This window comes from Anoplophora glabripennis, unplaced genomic scaffold (genome assembly GCF_000390285.2).
Source record: "Anoplophora glabripennis isolate ALB-LARVAE unplaced genomic scaffold, Agla_2.0 scaffold437, whole genome shotgun sequence".
NCBI lineage: Eukaryota > Metazoa > Arthropoda > Insecta > Coleoptera > Cerambycidae > Anoplophora > Anoplophora glabripennis.
The window spans coordinates 184,801-209,472 of NW_019416527.1; the positions used below are offsets into that span (position 1 = coordinate 184,801).

Consider the following 24,672-nt stretch of genomic DNA (forward strand, 5'->3'; position numbering starts at 1 on the left):
ATTGACTTCTGTAATACGAAATGGTCCCGTGATGCGTCTGCGTTTTGCTGGCATTCACCGTAAATTAACGAAATAATAAATTCATTACTGTCATACATATGTGCCATTTTGCGTTATTAATATAATTAGGTTGTAACATAATTTGTCTAATAACTAGGATCACACTACCATACTTGATTTTCAACTGTCATTGACACAGTCATTAATTTTAAGGGAAAAGATGAGGAAAAATGAGTAGAATATGAATACGCGATTAAAAAAAAATTAAAATGCATATTTACGCGAAAAAGATATTTTCAAATCATTTTTTAAACCCCTTTTTGGACCGTCCCTGACCGCTGGCGGTATTGATACATTCACGGCTCCCAAGTCAACTTGATCTCGGCTTGAAGCAACGTTGCCAAATCTAAACATTTTCCTAGTATTAGACATAATATACATATAAACGGTTATATTAACTATTTTAGAAACTCGCGTTTTTTCTCTAGACCTTGCTTTAGGATGTCCCTAACCGCCTTGAAATGGTAAGTTGCTCCTTATCTAAATTGAAAATTGCGTCTATCACATTCAAGCCATTTGCCGATGCTCTGCAAGTTCTTGTCGCGGTATCAGAGACCTAGCGGCAGTTAAGGGGTAATTTGCTTATCTTTTAAAAGGGAGAAACATATTTTTTCCGAGTACGTGGTTAAAATTAATGTAAATATGGCTGAATCACCCTGTATATAGTATATTAAAGCCTTTACTGATTATTAATTGGTACATTTACAAACAACAATCAAGAGGAAAATACCATTTTTAATGGCACCCTGCATATTTTATACACTTTATTTGCCGCACACAATAAATAATGTGAAGTAAATATTTCATCTTGCCAACAGTGGCGTAGTAGTTTTCTTTTATATTATTTGAAGGGTAATTATAAAATATAAAAGAAACTGTATTGGAAATATATTTATATTCTTTAAGATTTTCTGATATTGGAAATACAGTTTGATTGATTTCTCACACCTACATCTATGATCATAATTCCTTCTTTATCTTTGAGCCACCAATAGGGAACGGGACAATTGTTAACAAATAAAAATATATTCTTTACGAACGACAAAAATATAGACTGTTGTATTCATTGTTGGCATTGCGGAACCATATTTATCATAGTCTTTGTTGGTTGTACTGTTACCTGTAGGACTTTTGGTCGGATTTTTCAACAGACAAAATAACAAGCCTATTGTCTTTCGAAGTGATGTATTTTTGGATGTATTCTAAAATCCCCTCATCGGTCAGCCACGTAACATCCGGTGGAGGAATCGACTCTATTTCCGGAAGGTCTATGACGGCAGCTTCTCCTTCCTTGACTGATACTGTTTTCTCGGTTTTGTCTTTGAAAACGCTCATGTCTGAAATCAAGTTAATTCTGTCGAAATTAAGGAATTATCGAATGTGTTCTGGCATGTTATGTATTTTCTACAACAGCGCATTATAAAGTACATTCATAGATTTAAGAGAATAAATACCTGCATTAACATGAATTCAGTTATCAACAATTCATTTGTTAGAGCACAACAAATTAATCTCTTTTATACGAGAGTGGTCTGAAAACTTTCCGACCTCAACATGAAGATGGCAGCACTCGTAAATAAAAGCTAAATCGATTTTTCCAAAAAAATTTTTTTGTTCTTATTTTTAAAAAGTCCTATTTACGTTGGAATGCACATTGTACATATATTGCGAATATTAGAGATTCGTTATTGACAGGTGCTGATACTAACAGTGAAGCTGAATAAAATGAATAAAATTGTTGTATTTATTAATACCTACTAATCATGATTAATTTATTAAAAAGTTATTGTAATGCCTAAGAAACTATTATTGTGTATTTTTGTTTTATATTTACTGTATGTTGTTGCAGTTTACTTTTTATTAAAATAAACTTATTTTTTTTTTATAAACACTATACAAGTACAATTTCCTACCAACTCCTATCAACTATTAAAACACATAAATAAATTCTTGAAATACAAATCAGTGCGGATATTTTTTAACCCACTTTTATGACCAAGTGACAATTCGTCGCATGTAGTTATTTTAAATCTGTGAACGTACTTTATCCTGGACAATTGTTGCTTTATGGAAGAAGAAGAAATAATGTAATATACGTTTTCTATAATCAACAGTTACCATTTGATCATCAAGACCAAGTTGCAACGAGAACTGGCCTCGTAAACAGTCCCTGTGTCACTCAACATTTAACTTACACGCTATCGTTATACTAAACTCTTCGCTGAGTATGGAACCGATCTTGTTGGTTGCTATACACCTGTAGCGCCCCCCGTGTTCATGTTTAGCGGATATGATTTTGTAGGAACGATCTGTTGACAGTGTCGTGATTGGAAGGCCGTCTTTCAGCCACCTAAACTGCGGAGACGGATTACCTGCAACAAAGAATACATTTATTAGGAATTGTCAGAACATAGATTGCAAAATATTATGTTTATACGCAGGCACACGCGAGGTGGTTTTTTTCTCATGATGTGTGTAATAATTATGGCTTAAAAATTTGTTAAGGGCTAGAAGTAAATTGGCACATGGGTAAAAGGTGGAAGGACCGACACTGTCGCGGGGTGGGGCCAGTTGGAAATAGATGTGCAAATGCAATTGCAAGGAGATCCGGATATTATCGGCTGGAACGAAATTGAAAGAGCACAATTTCAAAGGAAGTCATTAGGGAGATGAAGACCCGCGTACTAATATAACTTCGTTTATAATTTTGCATATGCAAAGAATAATTCTTAATTTGATGCAATAGTTACAATCCTCTATTAAATTTTGTATTTATATTATGGGAAACAACTAGTCTGTTAGCAGTCTGAAACAAAAAATTAATTAATAAAAATCTACTGAATTCAGAATGGGACTTTTGTGAGTCATAACTGCATTTTCCTGTTATTGAATTTGGATGTACTGTTGGGTTATTCCGAATTCTGAAATCCTACTTGGTATCATAACCTTAGAATTCTGGATGTTTCTCAAAATCCCAAGAAGAAATATCAAGAAAACAATACTATTTTCAATGCTATAATACCAAGCAGAAAAATAACCAGCACTATCAACGCAACATAGAATGATCACGACGAGTCTGTATGATGTAATAATGAGGAAGGTTAAAAGAAGAGAATATAAAAAATGTAAATAAATTTAAAATAAAAAATATCCAACAAAAACATAAAAGGTAAACCAATAGAAAATTAAAAACTTCTATTAAAAAAACTGAAAAAAAAATGAACTGTGGAAAAGATATGGATCACGTTTAAAAACACATTAAAGGAGAAAGCGATAGAAATATGTGGAATGAAATCAAAACAAAAATCAAAATGAACTAAAAGTGGCAATAAAAAGTAAGAAGGTAAAAATAAACTTAGTAAAAAAGTTAAGGGAACAGAAAAATTTTTAAATTTTTTGAATGATTTTTGAAAGGTTGTAACTTCGTGAATAATGGTCGTATCACCTTGAAGCTTGAAGATTCTAGTTTTGAAATCTTGAGAGGAAAATTTTTTTGAACATCACTTTCGGTCCAATTAAAAGAAATAATGCAAGGCAAAAATTTTACAAATTTTTTATTTGAAAACTGCCCAAAAATTTTTTTGCGTTATTTTTCTCACAATTTCGGGTTAAATATTCATCAAAAATTAAAAATTAATGTTGAAAAAAAATATTTTTCAAAATTTTTTGCGTCATAAAAACAAAAACTTGTAACATTTTTGCCTTACATTATTTCTTTTGATTGCGCCGAGTGTGATGCCCAAAAAAATTTTTCATCTCAAGATTTTTATTGTCTCGATACGACCATTATTCACGAATTTACTTACAGCCCAAAAATTACTAAAAAAATTTGTAAAAATTTCTCTTCTCTTAATTTTTTTGCCGAGTTTATTTGAACTAAATCAGAAAAAAGTTAAGAAAGAACATAATAAGTAAAGAAGAATATCGAGAAAGGAAAGACAATTAGAAATGCAAAAAGGAAAACATGAGAAGAGTTTGGAAAGGAATTACAGGAAGAATGCAAAGTTACTGCTCTAAAATAAGAGGAGTAAAAGATGCAGTAAAGATGGAAAGATTTTTACACAAACAAAACAGAGAAGCAATCGACGAGGAATATGAAATAAAAGGAATCCTGTATATGGAGGAAATATGCAGAGGAGAAGCAGAAGAAGATAAAAAGTGGTAAATCGGTTGAGGAGAGGGGGAAAAGAAGGGAATAGAACCGGAAATGATAAAATACCTAAGAGGAGTGGAGCCCGTTTGAAATATTTCAAAAAATTTAATATCCGTATCAACAAACTACTAACATTTTTAAGAGTTTAAATTTGGAAACAAAAAAGTATTTTCCTATTCAGGGCACAATAGTGGCGTAGCAAGGGCTCTCTGAGCCCATGCGCAAAGTATATAAAAAGCCCCACTCATTTTGTACGAATTAATGTAGACAATCTGGGAAGCGTGAAATATTTTATTATATGACTGTACCAAAAACGTACCCAGTAAACCTGTTTTATGCATCTCTAACGTCCATTTCAATTACGAGACCGGAAAATTCTGAATATTCAATTCAATTTTCAATGCGGTAACAAAAACATGAAACTCAACAGCGTCCTCATGACTTCCCCATTTCCTAGTTTTGCCCTCGCTAGGGTAGCAGCCAACCCCTAAATTAAAGTCGTGTACATTTGGCTTAATTCAGCGGCAGAGGCGCGACAATGAGAATATGTATGAAATATTTGGCGGTTAGTCGGGCGCGTTATGTTTTATGCATGAGCACAATCTAGGAATTTTCATTTGCGAAAAATTGCTCTTCACTTACTGCACGGACCACCATTCTCGGTGAAAGCGTAGACAAATTAATCAAATGAAGTATCATCGCAATCTGTGAGCCGAGAGGTCTTCACGAATATCAAATCGCTTTTTTGTTTAGTGCATTACTTTTTAAGCTGGCAGCAATATACAGGGTGAGTCACAAGTAAATGGAAAAAATTTAAAGTCAAAAAATAAAATAATTGATCAATTAATCCTAAGTGGGTATTGAAAGATAAATTTAGTTTTAATTTTACTACAAAAAAGCGTCCTTACTCCTTACTAGGCTTAGTGCATGTGCAGAATCTAACAGAGCCGGTGCAAGGGTCGGTGGCCTTCACAGCTGACTCTCGTTTTGAACTGTTTAGTTATTTACGGAACCTTGTAGTAGTTGGCGTCGCGTCAATACCTTTCTTTTTTATCTCTGCTCTAAATTGTATTTGCCGAGTGTATTTAAATAACTATTTATAAATAGTAACATAATTTACATTAACAACTATTAGTTGGGGGGAAAATGCCAAAAGAGAAAAGAAATAGACGGAAATTGTTCCAGGGTTCTGTTTTGGGGCCCTTGCTTTTCGCAATATATATTAATGACTTTTGCTTTGATATCGCGCCTAATAAGTGTGTACTATTCGCAGATGACACCACCCTAATTAATATGAATGTCTCATGTCTAACTGAAGATTCATATAACATGTTATCTAAAGTCATAAATTGGTTTTCGTTTAACAATCTTAAAATTAATAGAGATAAATCCCAGAGTATAACTTTTACCACTACTCCAGGGCATGTAAGACATAAATATGTTAAAATCCTTGGTATTACAATTGATGATAAATTGATTTGGTCTGACCATGTTGAGTCCATGAATAAGAGGTTATCTTGGGTAGTTTTTTTATTAAGGCAACTGAGAGAGGTGATTATCACTGATACTTTAAGATCAGTTTATTTTTCCCTCTTTAATTCCATATTGTCTTATGGTATTGTGCTATGGGGGGGGCTGCTCTAGCGCTTTAAAAACCTTTAGAATCCAAAAAAGCCATTTGTATTTTGGCCAACGTAGGTCATAGAGATCACTGTCGCCAACATTTTGCGAATCAATTATGCCCTTGCCATCGCTGTTTGTTTATTACTGTTTATTGGATATTCATAAGAATATTGCCAGTTACACGGTTCAATCGGATATACATAATTAATGTACTCGTACTTCTAAATTATTGCGACTACCTAGATATCGCTTAGCACTGACTGCGAGAAATTCCTTAAATTTAAACATGTACAATGTCCTCCCATCACATGTAAAATCACTATGTTTTGTCAAATTTAAATTGTGTATAAAGAATTATTTGTTGTCAAAATGTTTTTATTCCGTCAGTGATTTTATGGATAGTGTTCATGACTTTTAGCGGTTGCTTTCACTCTGACGTTTATTATGTTATAAAGTAATTTTTATTGTTAGGTCAATGTGTATTTTAATTAGTCTAGTGCAGGGGTCGGCAAGTAATTTTAGGTGGGGTCCGGATATTTTTGAAAATTTTTAACGAAGTCCACAAAAAAAACTCACATTCCTTACTAATTTTTTATTTTAAGTTGCACTCACAAATTTAATCTACCTACTAACCATTAACAACTCAAATCAATCACGCANATACCGGGATTTTCAAATCATTGCGGGATTGCAAGCCCTAGTATCAACAAACTACTAACATTTTTAAGTGTTTAAATTTGGAAACAAAAAAGTATTTTCCTATTCAGGGCACAACAGGGCACGTCTATGTGTGTAATTGTACTGTAATTAGTTTATTTTGATAAAAATAAAAAACAATAAAAATAAATAAAAACCATTCAAACAAAAGTAAAATTCCATTCTATCACAAATAAAAGTAAAACTCCATCCTGTCACAGTGAAAATCAAAATTATTGTACTTTTAAAGACAAAAGCAAAAGTCAGACACGCAAAATAACCAAATGTTATGTTTGAGTTAGTTTAATAGAACGAGAAAATACAGATTTGACCATGATTTGACATTCTATCAGATGTGGCAATATTAGAAATATTTAATAAGTTTCAAACCCCAAGTGACAAACTAAAAGAATTATAGATTTGATAATAGAAAACGTATTAACTAGCTTTTGAATATTAATTTTTAAGGCTTTTTGTCTTTCTATTGCCAAAACTCTATGTCTACCGAATGGCCGACGGACGCGATATGCATTGCGCAAACGTAGCTACGCCACTGGGGCACAGTCGTGGGACATACTGTATGAAGTCTGAAATAGCATGATTTTTTGTTTATCAGAATTGCTCAAAATATACAGTGGAGAATTATAAATGTTTTACTACTTGTTGGTAGTGTCAATAACGTTAACGGCCAATAACAATGGCTGGTCGCTTAAGTTTAACAAAACGCCAACGCAAAAATCTCAAAATAAACTACACCATCCGACGCAGCAATTCGAAATTGTACTACAGTTTCGTACTACTCATTTTGTACGAATTAATGTAGACAATCTGGGAAGCGTGAAATATTTTATTATATGACTGTACCAAAAACGTACCCAGTAAACCTGTTTTATGCATCTCTAACGTCCATTTCAATTACGAGACCGGAAAATTCTGAATATTCAATTCAATTTTCAATGCGGTAACAAAAACATGAAACTCAACAGCGTCCTCATGACTTCCCCATTTCCTAGTTTTGCCCTCGCTAGGGTAGCAGCCAACCCCTAAATTAAAGTCGTGTACATTTGGCTTAATTCAGCGGCAGAGGCGCGACAATGAGAATATGTATGAAATATTTGGCGGTTAGTCGGGCGCGTTATGTTTTATGCATGAGCACAATCTAGGAATTTTCATTTGCGAAAAATTGCTCTTCACTTACTGCACGGACCACCATTCTCGGTGAAAGCGTAGACAAATTAATCAAATGAAGTATCATCGCAATCTGTGAGCCGAGAGGTCTTCACGAATATCAAATCGCTTTTTTGTTTAGTGCATTACTTTTTAAGCTGGCAGCAATATACAGGGTGAGTCACAAGTAAATGGAAAAAATTTAAAGTCAAAAAATAAAATAATTGATCAATTAATCCTAAGTGGGTATTGAAAGATAAATTTAGTTTTAATTTTACTACAAAAAAGCGTCCTTACTCCTTACTAGGCTTAGTGCATGTGCAGAATCTAACAGAGCCGGTGCAAGGGTCGGTGGCCTTCACAGCTGACTCTCGTTTTGAACTGTTTAGTTATTTACGGAACCTTGTAGTAGTTGGCGTCGCGTCAATACCTTTCTTTTTTATCTCTGCTCTAAATTGTATTTGCCGAGTGTATTTAAATAACTATTTATAAATAGTAACATAATTTACATTAACAACTATTAGTTGGGGGGAAAATGCCAAAAGAGAAAAGAAATAGACGGAAATTGTTCCAGGGTTCTGTTTTGGGGCCCTTGCTTTTCGCAATATATATTAATGACTTTTGCTTTGATATCGCGCCTAATAAGTGTGTACTATTCGCAGATGACACCACCCTAATTAATATGAATGTCTCATGTCTAACTGAAGATTCATATAACATGTTATCTAAAGTCATAAATTGGTTTTCGTTTAACAATCTTAAAATTAATAGAGATAAATCCCAGAGTATAACTTTTACCACTACTCCAGGGCATGTAAGACATAAATATGTTAAAATCCTTGGTATTACAATTGATGATAAATTGATTTGGTCTGACCATGTTGAGTCCATGAATAAGAGGTTATCTTGGGTAGTTTTTTTATTAAGGCAACTGAGAGAGGTGATTAGCACTGATACTTTAAGATCAGTTTATTTTTCCCTCTTTAATTCCATCTTGTCTTATGGTATTGTGCTATGGGGGGGCTGCTCTAGCGCTTCAAAAACCTTTAGAATCCAAAAAATCCAGTCGCCAACATTTTGCGAATCAATTATGCCCTTGCCATCGCTATTTTTTTATTACTGTTTATTGGATATTCATACGAATATTGCCAGTTACACGGTTCAATCGGATATACATAATTAATGTACTCGTACTTCTAAATTATTGCGACTACCTAGATATCGCTTAGCACTGACTGCGAGAAATTCCTTAAATTTAAACATGTACAATGTCCTCCCATCACATGTAAAATCACTATGTTTTGTCAAATTTAAATTGTGTATAAAGAATTATTTGTTGTCAAAATGTTTTTATTCCGTCAGTGACTTTATGGATAGTGTTCATGACTTTTAGCGGTTGCTTTCACTCTGACGTTTATTATGTTATAAAGTAATTTTTATTGTTAGGTCAATGTGTATTTTAATTAGTCTAGTGCAGGGGTCGGCAAGTAATTTTAGGTGGGGTCCGGATATTTTTGAAAATTTTTAACGAAGTCCACAAAAAAAACTCACATTCCTTACTAATTTTTTATTTTAAGTTGCACTCACAAATTTAATCTACCTACTAACCATTAACAACTCAAATCAATCACGCAATTGTAGTAGAAATGATAAGGGTGGCACTCAAACGTATTATTATCAATAGAAAATTATTTTTTAAATAATTTAGTTGCGCAATTTATACTTTCAAAAAATTTTTGGGAATCCATTATTTTACCTTCCGCGGTCCGGATCTGGACCGCGGTCCGCCAGTTGCCGACCCTTGGTCTAGTGCTTTGTTTGTATTTTCTTAATTGTTGTTTTTATGATTGTGTGTTTCTTTGACTTGCTACCATAATATGTTATGTATTAATGTAACCAATAAATATTCTATTCTATTCTAATATTTTCATTCTTAATCTGACTACGGTCCTGTTAAACTCCACGCCGCACTAAGCCTAGTCCTTATATATGTATATTCAGGAAAATACTCCAGAAAAAAAAAATATGGATTTACAAAAATGAAAATCGAATAATAGATCTCTACCAAATCAATGTTTTAAAACAATAAAGGCTGATGCAATCGTGAGAATTATTTGAAATAAAAAAAATCTAATTCCACCCTCCTGAAATTATTTCCGAGTCTGGTTATTGTTAAATAATTACTTGAAATATCATGTATTAATAGATGTAGGTACATTTTCTTCTACCACCTTAAAATTTCTTTTTCAGAAGGATTTTAAATTTTAACAAGTTATAAAATGCATTGCTGCCGCCTCTGGTAAAATTTTGAAAATTCTATATTCTAACTGTCGGTTGAACACTAATTTGAATAAAATTTGAAAATATTAACATTATTTCTTAGTTCAATTGTAAAAGAGGAGAAAATACCTATGAAAGCAAAGAAATAGCAGAAGTAAATAAAAAAAAGGTTTATTAAAGACAACCCCGAAAATCAATTCACACAATTTTTTTCTAAAAATAATTAATTTGCCATATGATTAGACCAGTGGCGGCCCTTAAGTTCCATACCAGAGAGGGCGAAAAAATGCAGGTATAAGGTAGTAAAAGAAATAAAATATAATTCAGTAGTTTAATTTTAAGTATCATTGAAATATAGGGAAAATGTGCTCAACATTATTTTTTATAGTAAGACCATTATTCTGCTTTTGTCCGAAATAATTTTTTCAACTACTTTTTCATTAAAGTTTGGTATTTCTCTCACCATAGATTTTTCAGTAGTTCTATTAGTCTGTTTGTCAAATATAATTTAAAATTTAAAATCTTCCAAAAAACATATGTAGACAACAAAATTTTACACCACACGTAAATAAATTACGTTTAATAAGAAAAGAAAGTGAAAAGTGAAAGTGCACTACTCCCACTCCGTCTTTCACTGCTGTACGACGGTGACCATGACCACCGCTGTAAACTCTACAGATTTAGGGGCGAGCTACAAGGGGCCCACGTATGCAAACGAATTTTGCAAGTCGAGTTAAATTGACTGCACATTACAAATTTAACATTTCCTTTTGGCCTTTTTTAGTTTATTTTCATGGCCTACTTACTCTGAGCATTGTGTAAAAAGAAATAAATAATAATATTCTCTTGTCACTTCTTCTACTTCTCATATAGAAAATTTTCGGCCATTGTTGTTTAACTGACCAAATTAAAACAACAAGTACACGTCAACTACTACATATTAGGTATATATTTTTATTTTTTTCAAAAAACCACTTGAACATCGCGTTTGAAGAAATATGACTCAAATTTACGATTTATTAAATAGAATAACTAAATACATATTTATACAGTCATATTCTACCAGATCACTGTCTCAATACCTCAGGGTTAGAGGTACCTATGTAAGGTTTGATGGGTCTACCTTTGATTTTAAGGGAGATATTAAATCCAAATTCAATTTTTTGTATAAATATACTCAAAACAGCCAGTCGTGAAAGACGTTAAATAAATATGTCAAAAAATAAGCCATTCTTTAATTTGTCCTTTTGGTAATTATAGTTGATTTATTTTTATTCACCTAAAACGCAAATTATATTGTAACAAATGCTGAAAGATGATTTGTTTCAAGTATTTAGACTTGTGAAATATTGAACTTATGTTTTAAACCCAACAGAGCGGAAATTGATTTGTTAACAGATTAACTGATTTGCAAAACGTTGAATTTGGAGTGAAAAACTCATTTTGATGGTTCCGCCAGTTCTCCAGGTGGTTATTCACTGTTGTTTCTTGCCTTTGGCCTTTCTGAATTTCAGCGATTCCTGGTATATAGTTGGTCGTTCTAAATCAATTCACACAATTTTTTTCTAAAAATAATTAATTTGCCATATGATTAGACCAGTGGCGGCCCTTAAGTTCCATACCAGAGAGGGCGAAAAAATGCAGGTATAAGGTAGTAAAAGAAATAAAATATAATTCAGTAGTTTAATTTTAAGTATCATTGAAATATAGGGAAAATGTGCTCAACATTATTTTTTATAGTAAGACCATTATTCTGCTTTTGTCCGAAATAATTTTTTCAACTACTTTTTCATTAAAGTTTGGTATTTCTCTCACCATAGATTTTTCAGTAGTTCTATTAGTCTGTTTGTCAAATATAATTTAAAATTTAAAATCTTTCAAAAAACATATGTAGACAACAAAATTTTACACCACACGTAAATAAATTACGTTTAATAAGAAAAGAAAGTGAATTGGTTACGGGTGAATTAAACAAAGCCCAAACTGCTTGGTAAATGTGCGCTACTCCCACTTTGTCTTTCTTCACTGCTGTACGACGGTGACCATAACCACCGCTGTAAACACTTTACAGATTTAGGGGCAAGCTGCAAGGCTCCCCCAATTCAATATTTTTACTTTGAAAATTTCAAGAGACCCCCCCCCCCCCGCACAATCGGCACTGGATTAGACTATTCTTGCCTACATTTAATACATACAGGATTGTATTTTGACTTTTTTTAGTTTATTTTCATGGCCTACTTACTCTGAGAATTGTGTAAAAACAAATAAATAATAATATTCTCTTGTCACTTTTTCTATTTTTCATCTAGAAAATTTTCAGTCATTGTTATTTAACTGACCAAATTAAAACAACAAGTACACGTCAACTACTACATATTAGGTATATATTTTTATTTTTTTCAAAAAACCACTTGAACATCGCGTTTGAAGAAATATGACTCAAATTTACGATTTATTAAATAGAATAACTAAATACATATTTATACAGTCATATTCTACCAGATCACTGTCTCAATACCTCAGGGTTAGAGGTACCTATGTAAGGTTTGATGGGTCTACCTTTGATTTTAAGGGAGATATTAAATCCAAATTCAATTTTTTGTATAAATATACTCAAAACAGCCAGTCATGAAAGACGTTAAATAAATATGTCAACAAATAAGCTATTCTTTAATTTGTGCTCTTCGTAATTATAGTTGTTACACTTTTATTCGCCTAAAAGGCAAATTATATTGTAACAAATGCTGAAAGATGATTTGTTTCAAGTATTTAGACTTGTGAAATATTGAACTTATGTTTTAAACCCAACAGAGCGGAAATTGATTTGTTAACAGATTAACTGATTTGCAAAACGTTGAATTTGGAGTGAAAAACCCATTTTGATGGTTCCGCCAGTTCTCCAGGTGGTTATTCACTGTTGTTTCTTGCCTTTGGCCTTTCTGAATTTCAGCGATTCCTGGTATATAGTTGGTCGTTCTTCTTCTTCTTCTTCCAGTGGTTGGTCCTAATAAGTCCCATAGCACCGCGGCCTAATTAGGCCTAATGTGCGTTCCACTACTAGTCCTATTCAGCAAGTGGATTTGTCCTATTTACAAAGTCCAAAAGCTTCCTTGCTGACACTTCTCTCAGTTACTTGGGTTCCAAATGAGGTCTCCCCAGGAGCGCCATTCTACTACGTGCAAATCCCGGGCACTCGCCCAGGATATGCAGAGAAGTTTCATCCGCCGATTCACATCCTCGGCAGACCGGACTGTCTACAAGCTTTAGCTTATGAAGATGTTTCCTAAAGTAGCAGTGTCCCGTTATGAGTCCTGTCACTCTCCTGAGCCTGATTTTGTTCAAGCTCAGTAAATCGTTTGCTCTTTCCTTCGAAGGATACTCCATGAGCTCCTTCGAATGGCTATGTCCTGGCCTTGAAGTCCAATATTTCCTGTGTTCTGTCTCAGTCCATTTGCCCAGAGTCCGCCTGACCACACTGGGAGATGTGCCACAGAAGGGCTCCGGACCAATGAACTCTGTCTCGGATCCCTTCCTAGCAAGTTCATCCGCTTTCTCGTTTCCACAAATGCCTTTGTGCCCTGACACCCAACACAGTCTGACTGTATTATTGTTGGCCAGTTCAGTCAGCATTTGTAAACAATCCCATACCAGTGAACTTATCTTGTGTGCACCTAAAGCTTTAATCGCAGCTTGACTATCAGAGAATATATATATATGAGTTTACGTTTATAACCTCTACGTACATTCTCTGCCAAACACGCCATTATCGCGAAAATGTCTGCTTGGAATACAGTAGGGAACTCCCCCAGACTGTAGCTTGCACTCCATCTGGGTCTGAGTCTGAGTTCATATATTCCTGCACCCGTCCCTCTGGTCATTTTGGAGCCATCTGTAAACCATACTAGGCTCCACCTTTCCAGTGTATTAAACCTTTCCTCCCATTTGCTATTCGAGTCTCAAATGGCTTGTGGAAGTGAAACCTTGGAACCATGATGTCAGATACCACCCCAAAAGTTGGTTCCGACATAGATGTGTCCATGATCCTGGAATAGGAACTACTCCTTCAGCCGTTGTTATTCCTGAGTCGATATGCTGCTAGCCGCGCTTCTCTTTCCACCACTATATGCAGCGGTGGTAGATTTAGCATGACTTCTAGTGCAGCTGTCGGGGTCGATGCCATCGCCCCCGTTATACCTAAACAGGCCAATCTCTGAATTCTATTCAGTTTTTCCCTCGCTGTGGTCTGTTGTGTTTTCTGCCACCATACCACAGCGCCGTAAAGAATCCTGGGTCTTACTATCGACGTATACAACCAGTGTGACATCTTTGGTTTCAGTCCCCAGGTTTTCCCAATAAGGCGGCGGCATACACACAATGTCTGCTTCGCCTTACTCACCACTTTTTCCAAGTGCGCATTCCAGGTAAGCTTATTATCCAGTATCACTCCTAGATATTTTACTTCCCTGGAAAGTGTAATGCCCCTCTCCCCTATTATAGGTTCAGAGAGTCCAGTTAAATTTCTTCTCCTGGTGAAGGGTACTACGACCGTTTTGTCAGGGTTTACTGACAGTGCCTGCCCCTTACACCAGTCATCTATCCATTTCAAAGCCTCTTTCATGAGTTCTGAAACGATAATATTATGTTTCCCGACTATGAGAACGACCAAGTCATCCGCATAGCCTTGTGTATAAAACCCCTTTCGATTAAGGCCCTCCAGTGCGCCGTCCACCACTAATCCCCATAACAAGGGAGACAGTACGCCTCCCTGGGGGCAGCCCCGGCCTACCTTACACCTGGATGTCTCTCCCGAAAGGGTAGCTGTTACTGTCCGGTTTCTCAACATGGTATCTATCCAACGACACAAAGTGTCTTCAAGGCCCCTGTTGCGAACTGCCGAATTAATAGATTCAAAAGGTGTATTATCAAATGCCCCTTCAGCATCTAAAAAAGCTGCCAAAGCTAGATCTTTGTCGTCCATCACCCTCTCTATCCTAGAGACTAGGTTATAAAGGTTATAAAGGGCTGTGTCGACTGATCTGCCTGCCTGATAGGCGTATTGGTACTTGTGTAGAGGATTTGCCCTCAACACCCCGTCCCTTATATGCCTATCAACTATTCTCTCCAAGGAAAGATGTTACGTTCTTACAAAACCATCAGATTATCAGATTCTGCGGATGACTCTAGCGATCGAATTCGAATGCCCCCTAGTGCCGGCCCCTTTTAACCCCCTTTGGCACAGCCCTGCTAATTGCGGTGGCAACGCGTCGTACCTAGAAATCACGTGACGTCTCGCAAATGCATTTACCCCGGCCCTATAAAAAGCGCATTAAAAACGCTTGAAAACAAAACAGGGCCATTCGTCCGGCAGCATAAATAAAGCTAGAAAAGTCGACCGCTTGGCACGTACCGGCCATTCGGCTGACGGACGTAAAGAGAGTTTTAATAAATTGTTTGTAAATAATTTATAGCGATTTGTATTAACCGAGCTAGGTGTAGGCTTCCTGGGGGAATATATCATTCCCCTGGCATTCCAGGCGTTACCGATGCATTATTGTAACAAAAAGTTCCAACGTCGAGTTTTATAAAAGTTTCAAGAAGGGTCCTCAAGAGGAGTTAGTGAAGTGTCACTTTATGGGAAGCTTTTATTTTTATTGTAACATGACATATTATTCAGTTTTCATCAATGTACTACGCACAATGCAGAACAACGTGCGTGAATGTAACACCCTATATATTTTTTTACATTTGCTGTGTAGGAACACTTTTATATTGTTTTGAAGCTTTGAAGCTAATTCGAATAAAATAAAAAAATGTTCCTAAAATACAAGAGTTAATAATATAATACGTTTTATTAGGAAATAAAGTTTGATAGGTGTATTGCTCATAATAAGGGAGATAAAGGCAACATGATGTGTCATGAAAAACGCATTTCAGTAATACGATGTTCAATTTGTTTTTGCGATTTTTATTTTTGCACCTTTTTCTATATTTCAAAGAATAAGATATAAAATATGGCTATGTACTAAAAACATAAATAACAAAAAAGGATGATTGTACATTTTTTTTGTGTTGTCAGTATGTGACATAAAAATTAAACATTAAAAGATATTTTGGAGTAATGAATTTTTTCTCGGAGGGTAATTTTTAATGTAACTTTTATGTAGGTTTTATAGTGCCGATACGAATCCTATAAAATTTGTATTGTCACGCAAGTTACTGTGATACAACTAACTGATACACTTATATCAAATATAATTACACTGCCTGTCCGTTAACAATCACGAAAGTTTGATAATACATCAAACATTTCCTTTAAATCTACTAGGAAATTAAAATATAATGAAAGGTTGATGTGAAAAAATCAAATCTTATATTATCCATGTTTACTACTTACCGCTTTGTTCTATGGGGAATGAGGTCCCTCCACTGAATTTCAAAAAAATTAGTTTTCAATAAAATACACACAAACACAATCTGTATATTTTCCATAAGTATACTCTAATCGGAAAGGGAAAAAATTGATTTATAAAGACAATTAACAGTTTCGAGGTGTATGACTCAAAAGAATCCTAGAACTGGAGCAAACATCCGCAAATTGGCAGCAGTGTCAACACTGTGTGATTGTGCTCGGGCATACATGTGTAGAAATAGATGTTTGAATATGCACAGATTCCATGACGATGACAGTCAGTTACGTTTGAAACGGAGAGTTTATAATAATTTCAATAATCGCGAACTATAATTTATTTACTAATTATTAAAGATATCTATGATGCAACTAATAATAACAAAAATATTAAGGAAGCTGTAACACTCTATTGTGACAATAATAACGCCTTAGATGTAATATTGTCTAGACTACTGCAAAAATTACAGTTATTTTCAGAAAATCACCCGGCCTATCAATTTTCAGCCTCAGTAAGTGAAATTCATTGCTAATTAAAAGTATTTTCATGTAATTAAACGCAAAATTCTCGTAACATTATAAGATTATAATATTTTCCGTTAATACAGCGTATTTTATAAAGTTTTACTTTCAGTTTATTGCCAAAACTGTTCAATAAAAAAATGTAAGAAATTGTAATTGAGGATAATAATAAGAAAACTAAAAATGTGTCTTGTTCGCATATCCAATTAAATTGGTAAAATATTTGTAAATACAGGGCGTCAATAAATAAGTGCGACAAATTTCAGGGGGTGATTCTACATGAGAAAATAATGGCAGTTTGCTTATAAACGTATGTCCGCAAATGATACGTTTTCCGAGATACGGGGTGTCAAAGTTTTTCTTAAAAACTGACGATTTAATTTATTGCTCTGAAACGGGTCGAGATGTGCAAATGAAATTTGGTGGGTTTTAAGAGGTAGTTATTGCGCATTTTTTGACACGCAATTAAGAATTTTATGTTCATCATTGGCGCGCGTACGGGTAATAATCTCAATTTNATCGGTCCCGATCCCACTGTTATATCGATGACTTCACTTCTATTTTTTATAACAAAGGTGGGCTCGTTCCCGACATTCAAAATCTCTAGATTATAACTAAAAAGAAAATCTAGTAAAGACTCACCTCGATCGTTGACATCGCTGCTTCCCCACACCGTATGGTGTGAGTTAGCATCACATCCCACGATGAGTTGTTTCTTCTCCTTCTCGCACCAGGCCACCAGGTCCCTCAGTTCCCTGGTTGGAGGAGATTCTTTCTTATCGTAAGGGAGGTACGCTGAGCAAACTACCAGTTGTCTCTGCGTTCCCTCCGATACATAAGTCACTTCGTTAAATAAGTTTGAAAAAAACGCAACTAATGTAGGAATGGAACACTTGAGTAAAATGGGAACATTCGGGAAAAAATATAACTTTTTGTTTACATAATTTAACTCTAAATACATTCAACTCCAATATTACATTCAGCATTAAAAACTAAAATAACATTGCATAGACCCGATTGCATAAAAGATCTTGGAGATACATTTCACCCTAGTTTACCTTTTGCAACACATATTGGCTTTATGGTTTTATAGCGTGATCTCTATACAATAATTTAGATTGCATCATAACAAATTCGAAGATTTTGACAATTTCTATCTATTCTATTGGCGAAAACAAGCAACCAAGAGATGGCACTGTTTTTGTTCGATTAAGGGAAAACGAGTCACAAATTTCAATATCGAGGACGAGTTTTGTATTTCACATTCCTCCTTTGTATTTTGTGTTATAACGATCGAGTTCGGGTTACTGTAGCTCTTTCAGATATTTTAAAGGAAAACAAAAACGTTTAGTAGCCGTATTTGTTTAAGATCGAGTATATAAATCGTGTTGAGTTAAAAACATTCGAGGTGTATTTGCTCTCTATACGTATACTTTCGTCTTCCAGTTTCCATAACATAAGATAGCTAAGAAGCTATTTACTATATATAAGAGGTGTAATTGAAACCCAGTCGGGGTTTATAGTCCGCGGAGTAGTTGTTTCCGTAGTATTATTACCTAAAAACGTAAAAAGGTGCCAATTACTACAATTTCTTGGGCAATTTATTGTTAAACATAAAACTCGTTTTATAGCACCCAATTGACTCCTCTCGGGGGGAATCACCCGGACTAGGTCGTCTCGAAGGCAGCTCGCGCCCGGGGCCTCCCCAGATCGACAGCTCCCACCAAACATTGTTAATTCATTAGCAAACTTCATTAACGTAAATTTGATTTATTAAAATTGGTGCTTTACCTGTTATTATTATTATTAATGGGCCAAGTTCGGCGGTAGCGCCCGGCAAGGCGCCGTAATTAGTCAAGATTAGTACGTTTGAATGGTCGGGCGCATACGAGCGGGGTAGCGGGAGGGCGATTCACTTATTTAATTGGAATGTATGGGGCTGCAGCGCGTATGTCGGTGCCGGTGAATTACGACAGTCTACGAATGGCAATTTACTGTTTTTGAAATAAAAACAGTTGAGTGGAGTAGAAGCAGACAAAGTATGAGTGACATTTTTTCGCCAATTTAAAATAAAAAGCCACTGCAAGGGGAAATATATTATCTTGCACCAACAATACGTTTATTTAAAAATAAAAGTAGGAATAAAAAGTAAAATTTAAGTATGCATGACCTTTTAATAGAAAACTTGTTGAAAACTGCTAAATCACTGTTATATTGATATTTACGTGTAACATGATTTGTCTCAGTCACTCCATTATCAACGGGAGATAAACTTGTGTTGTTGGAGTTCTATAGAACTATTGTAATCTCTAACTTTTTCTATAAAATCATTTTATTAAAATCGCCAGAAAAAGTTAAATAAGTATCTTTTATAGTCACATTTCCTTGATATTTATTACAAAAGTAAACTAAATATGTTCAATTCTTCTTGTTTTTACTGCAATTATGAACTAATCAGTTTCTAAAAGTTTTAAATCAGGTTCCCTATTTACAGTTATTCAGAATTTGACCATTTTAAACCTTCACTTCTACTAGACTATCATCACTAAAAATGTTTAATTAAATACAGTGATAGACACTTAAATGAAAAACACCGTTCGTGAAAATAACAACTCATAAAATAACGCAAATCAACGACAATACACAGGGTTTAATGAACTTATGTCAAAAATTTAAAGGGGTCAAAAAGGAGTAAAAACTGAGTTAACTGGTGTCACAAACTTGTATCGGAAGTTTAAGGCCATAGAGAAAAAAGCTAATTAAAAATGTTGAGGTAAGTCAGATTTTAAAATTACATTATACTCAACACAAATCTGTGTATTTACCGAAAATTATGGAAATGTGGCAAAAATATTTGACATAAGTACATTATCACCATGTGTATGCAGATCTCAGAAAATACCAGATATAATTGTGCATAAGTCAACAGAAGAGATTACTGTAGAAAATATAACATAGTTCAGTTCAGTATGAAAAATGTATGTATTTGTATTTGTATTTCTGTTACGTAATAATGATTCATCAAACTTACTTTAACTTGTTAACAATGTTAATTTCTATTTCTATTCTATTTTTTTACATGAATTTTTATATTCTGTATAGTTAAACGTCATATCTTTATTATGAAAATCAGTAAAGTGTTGACTTTAGTGTTTTTAGATGTCAATTTTCTGTTCTAAATTAATTATTTGTAGTGTATTATAAGTATGAGTAGCTTGACAGATTGCTGATTAAACGCATTTTATAATAAACAACTGTTTAAGTACTTTATTTTTTAATACCCATTGAATAGCCCGTAATTATAAATTAAATACAAAAAACAAACCTTTTAGCAAAAAAATTTTGCAAGTACATTGTCACAAGTGCTGGATTTGACTAGATTAATGAGAATTGTTCTTTACCTAACCAATATCAGCTCGTTTTCTGAAATTTCTTTTTAAAAAAATATATTTGGTTATTGAACTAGCATTGTATATACGATTATAGTTTACAGTTTATTAATTAATGAAAATGTGGGAATAGTAAGATTTTCTTTAGTAGATATTTTTACTTTTGTTGGTCCATTTTTCGAAATTTCGGCCATTAAACTATTCCTTTAAAAAAAAAATAATTTTGTTTTGTGATCGATCCAATTTTAATGGCGCATACCTACGACATTAAAGTTTTTTGGACAAGATGTGGGTCACCTGTATGTACTTTGAAATGAACTAGATATGTACATATAAAATAAAACCTTTGAATTATTTCAATAAAGCACCATCGGCATGAGCAACACACCTTCATTCCTTTTTATTAGATTTTTTCAACTCGAAATGAGTGGGCAACCCATCCGAAACAGTTATCCGCCCTTTGTAGCGGACATCTGATGTAGACGACTGAAAGCATCCCATATATCGGGCCAAATTAAAAACTGCAGCATTCCCGGCCTTCCTGGGCTTCCACTGGAAGTTTTTAACAAGTTTTAAAATAACGCTGGCGTAAGTTTCGCGTTTTATACGATAAATAATGCATTTTTATGTGCCGCGTTGCCCTGTAACGTACGTGATCGTAATTCTAGAAGGGGCAAAATTTTTAATAACCCATTAGTAAATAATGGGGGCCGGACCCAGCTTCTACGGTGCCACAGATTTATTATTCCCCGGTAAATATTTTCATCAAAAAAAAAAGAGGTTAAAATAGTTAAGTATTACATAATTATTTTTTCCGCATATGTTTAGAGTTTAGTTAAAGAGTCCCGTATTCCAAAAAATGAAAAAACAATTATTACACGAAACTTAGTCCGATCCTGCATCATTCCATTCGGTAAACGAATCATCCGAGTTTTTAATTTTTTTTTAACCTAATATAGGTTTACTTTACATATGAATAAATCGATAGGAATCACAGAAATAAAAGGAAATTTTTGTTAGAAATATGATTTTAAATGCGAGGTCTGTTCAGAAACTAACCGAACTTTATTTTTTTAAACTTTATTATTCATTTTATACATTATTGGTCTTTGTTTCCTTCAAAGTATTCCCCTCCCCTATTCACATACTTTTCCCAGAGGTGTTTCCATTTCGCGAAGCAGTCTTGGATAGCTTCATTTGGAATAGCCTTCAAAGTTTGTGACGAATTTGTTTTGATGTCATCAATAGTCTGAAAACGGCGTTCCTTTAGCACTGATTTTAATTTCAGAAATAAGAAAAAATCGCAAGGAGCCAGATCTGGTGAGTAAGGAGGGTGAGGGTAATCTGATTTTTGGTGCAAAACTGACGAATTGAGAAAGCTAACTGTGCGGACGCATTGTCATGGTGCAAGAACCATGAGTTGTCCCGCCACAACGCAAGACTTCAAAATGCACAATTCCATTAAAGTCGAAAAAAAAAACAGTGAGCATCACTTTGACATTGGATCAAGACTTACGTGCTTTCATCTCCCGTTATGATAATTTAAATGATGTTTCATCGTCATTCTGTTGTTCAGTCAACAAACGAGGAATCCATTTTGCTGCAACTCGATGTATGTTCAATTTTTCAGTCAACATTTCATGGCATGACTCAATTGAGATGTTGACCTCTTCTGCAATTTTGCTGACAGCCAATCGGCGATTTGCACACACTAGGTCTTTGACTTTCTGAACATGGGAGTCATCAGTTGAAGAAGAAGGTCTTCCTGGTTGAAGATCACCTTCAATTGACTGACGACCACGAAAGTTATCCCCAATTTCACGCAAAATTGTACATTTCATCGTTATTCCAGAAAATCGCACATTTCAAAAATCATTACCAACACTTAAACACGTTGTACTCAAATAACAATTTCACGAAAACTAAACGAGATATTAATAATCCAAGAACATGTGGTTACGGAAGAAGATACGCCCAACGCTGCCAACATATCACTAAATATCTCGATTAACGTGTTATTCAAAAAGTTCGGTTATTTTCTGAACTGACCTCGTATAGTGCAGGAATAATAAAAAAATCAGTGGAATAGACATTTTTATTTCTGAAGGGGCAATTAAAACACAAAATTTCAACGTCGTTATGTTGTTGTTATGTTTTATCGATTTTCGATGATAATATTAGATATATTTAAAACAAATTAAAGTAATTTTTTAGTTATATCCGATTTGCTCAAAACTACTGCAAGTTTATTTTAGACTAAAAAAAATAATGAATCAAAACGACTATAGTAGGATCGTATTCGATGCAAAGTAGAGCAAAAAATTGTCGGCCTTTTATCAAAGGAAAATCTTGTCATCGTTTTTAGGATGCGTAAGTTGAACTATATCAAATTTAAAATGAAACTGAATGAAATATCTGAAATACCGCATCATACGGTTTGTGTTATGGTAGTAGCTGTAGTCGTCAAGGTGCATCGAGTGTACGAAGTGGTCGGTATATGTCAAATACTAACCTGGCGAGCTTGGTAATAAATCAGAGGCCGCCTTCAAAAACAAGTAAACAACAGTGGCAAGTACAGAGGTAAAATGTAGTACATACGTGGAATTTAAAAAACAAATTGGATTTATAATAAATCACATATAAAATAAATAGTTTATGAGAATAAAGGAATTTTTGTAGGAATTGATCTCTTCATCCCTTCATAATGCAGAAAAAAATTATTCAATTTCTAAACCCCTTAAAACCGTACTGCACTGGATACCTTGACAGGCAATGATTTATTACTTTGCGTCGAATATGATCCTACTATAGTATATCGAATAAAATGGAAGAGATTTTTTTCTTAGAGAAGAAATTAAGAATGAGATGCACAAATCTAAAATCTAAAATATTCAATATCGTCGAAAAATTTTTTTTATTGCAACATTTCCCAGTACTTCCTCCACTGGTTGATATAATTGTATGCAAATTTGGTGCATTTTTTTCTTTGTTTGGATGAGTCACAAGAATAAATTTCTTCTGCTTATGTCGAACATCCTCAGAGATTATATATTTTGTATTTTGCCAGAAATTTAATACCCCTTAAGGAGTTTACCAAAAAAACATACCTACAAACTTTTCTTCTAGAAATGATCCAAGCTATCAATACCTAAAATATTTTTGCATAAATAAATTACACCTTGTATATTTTTCATATAATTTGAAAAGCATTCATTTTAATTTTATATCAGCTGAATACGCATGTCAAAAAATTTGGCCAACTTTTTCGGTGAAGATTGTAAATACATATTTGGTTACGGAAAAAATTTCAAATTCGCCCTCTTAAAAGTTTATACACTCGGCTTTATTATCGCGTCCGAGAAATCCGGGGTATAATTGAATTATAAAATTTTCTCATTTTTTCCGGGCAAATAATAAATAAACATCCGTCATTGGGCCAGCTGTGACTGCGGTGTTTTATTGCGATATCCCGGTTACGGCTCCATATTTTTTTTACGGCAAGGCCTAACTAAAAGAAATAAAGGGCGGCGTTAGGGCCAAACCAAGGAACGTATTCTATTAAAATCTAACTTTCGAAATTACTTTTCGCACGCGAAGAGATAAAAACAAAATAAAGAGTTGTTACACAGGGTGGTACTAAATTGTGTCCGATGTTTACAAGGCAGATATTACATCAGAGAATAAGGGTACTTTTTTATATCAGATAACCTCAGATAAGCTACAGGCAGAGCAATTTTTTATATTGAAGTAAAAGTATTCAACTACAACATGTAAATTTTTCAGACCTTAATATTAATAAAAAATGAGATTATAGCGATTCTTTGAAAAAAAATTAGCTTTCAAACAGCAGTAAAGCAATTCAGATTAAATTGCAACGAAAAGAAAAAGAACTTTCGACCGGAAAAAAGAAGTCAAAGTTTCGGTCGATTTTTCGCATATTTCCAATTATTAGGTATGCAATACGCGTACAATTTGCACATGAAAGTACACCTATTACAGAAAATTTTAAGCCCAAGATGTGTCACGTATGTAGTTCATTCAATTCTACGGAATTTTTCCTCATTTTCAAGTGCCTTACATGCCATACATGCTACACGTTAAAATGTGTAAAAGTATATTATTTCTTCGTTAAAGACGAGCTGATAAAAGTACGTTTTAAAGTAGGTACACTTAAGATTTATTGAAATTAACATTTTTTTATAGATTTTTTATTTCCGTGTTATATACAAGGTGTCAATGAACTTATGTCAAATATTTTTTCCACATGTCCGTTATGTCAAAATGAGGTAAATACACGGATTTGTGTTGAGTGAAATGTAATTTTAAATTCTGACTTACCTCAACATTGCAAGGAGCCACCTTTTGAGAGAACTGCT

General features: G+C 34.1%; 1 protein-coding gene across 1 annotated transcript in view; it reads right to left on the minus strand.

Moving 5' to 3' along the window:
* Positions 1 to 24,672, minus strand: part of LOC108911055 (protein sidekick) — a 118,702-nt gene that overhangs the window by 29,082 nt on the left and 64,948 nt on the right. The window contains exons 3-4 of the mRNA XM_018715881.1: positions 2,256 to 2,432; positions 1,181 to 1,397 (exon numbers count right to left, since the gene is read on the minus strand). Coding sequence (XP_018571397.1) covers positions 1,181 to 1,397; positions 2,256 to 2,432 — 394 coding nt within the window. The remainder of the gene's footprint in view (positions 1 to 1,180; positions 1,398 to 2,255; positions 2,433 to 24,672) is intronic.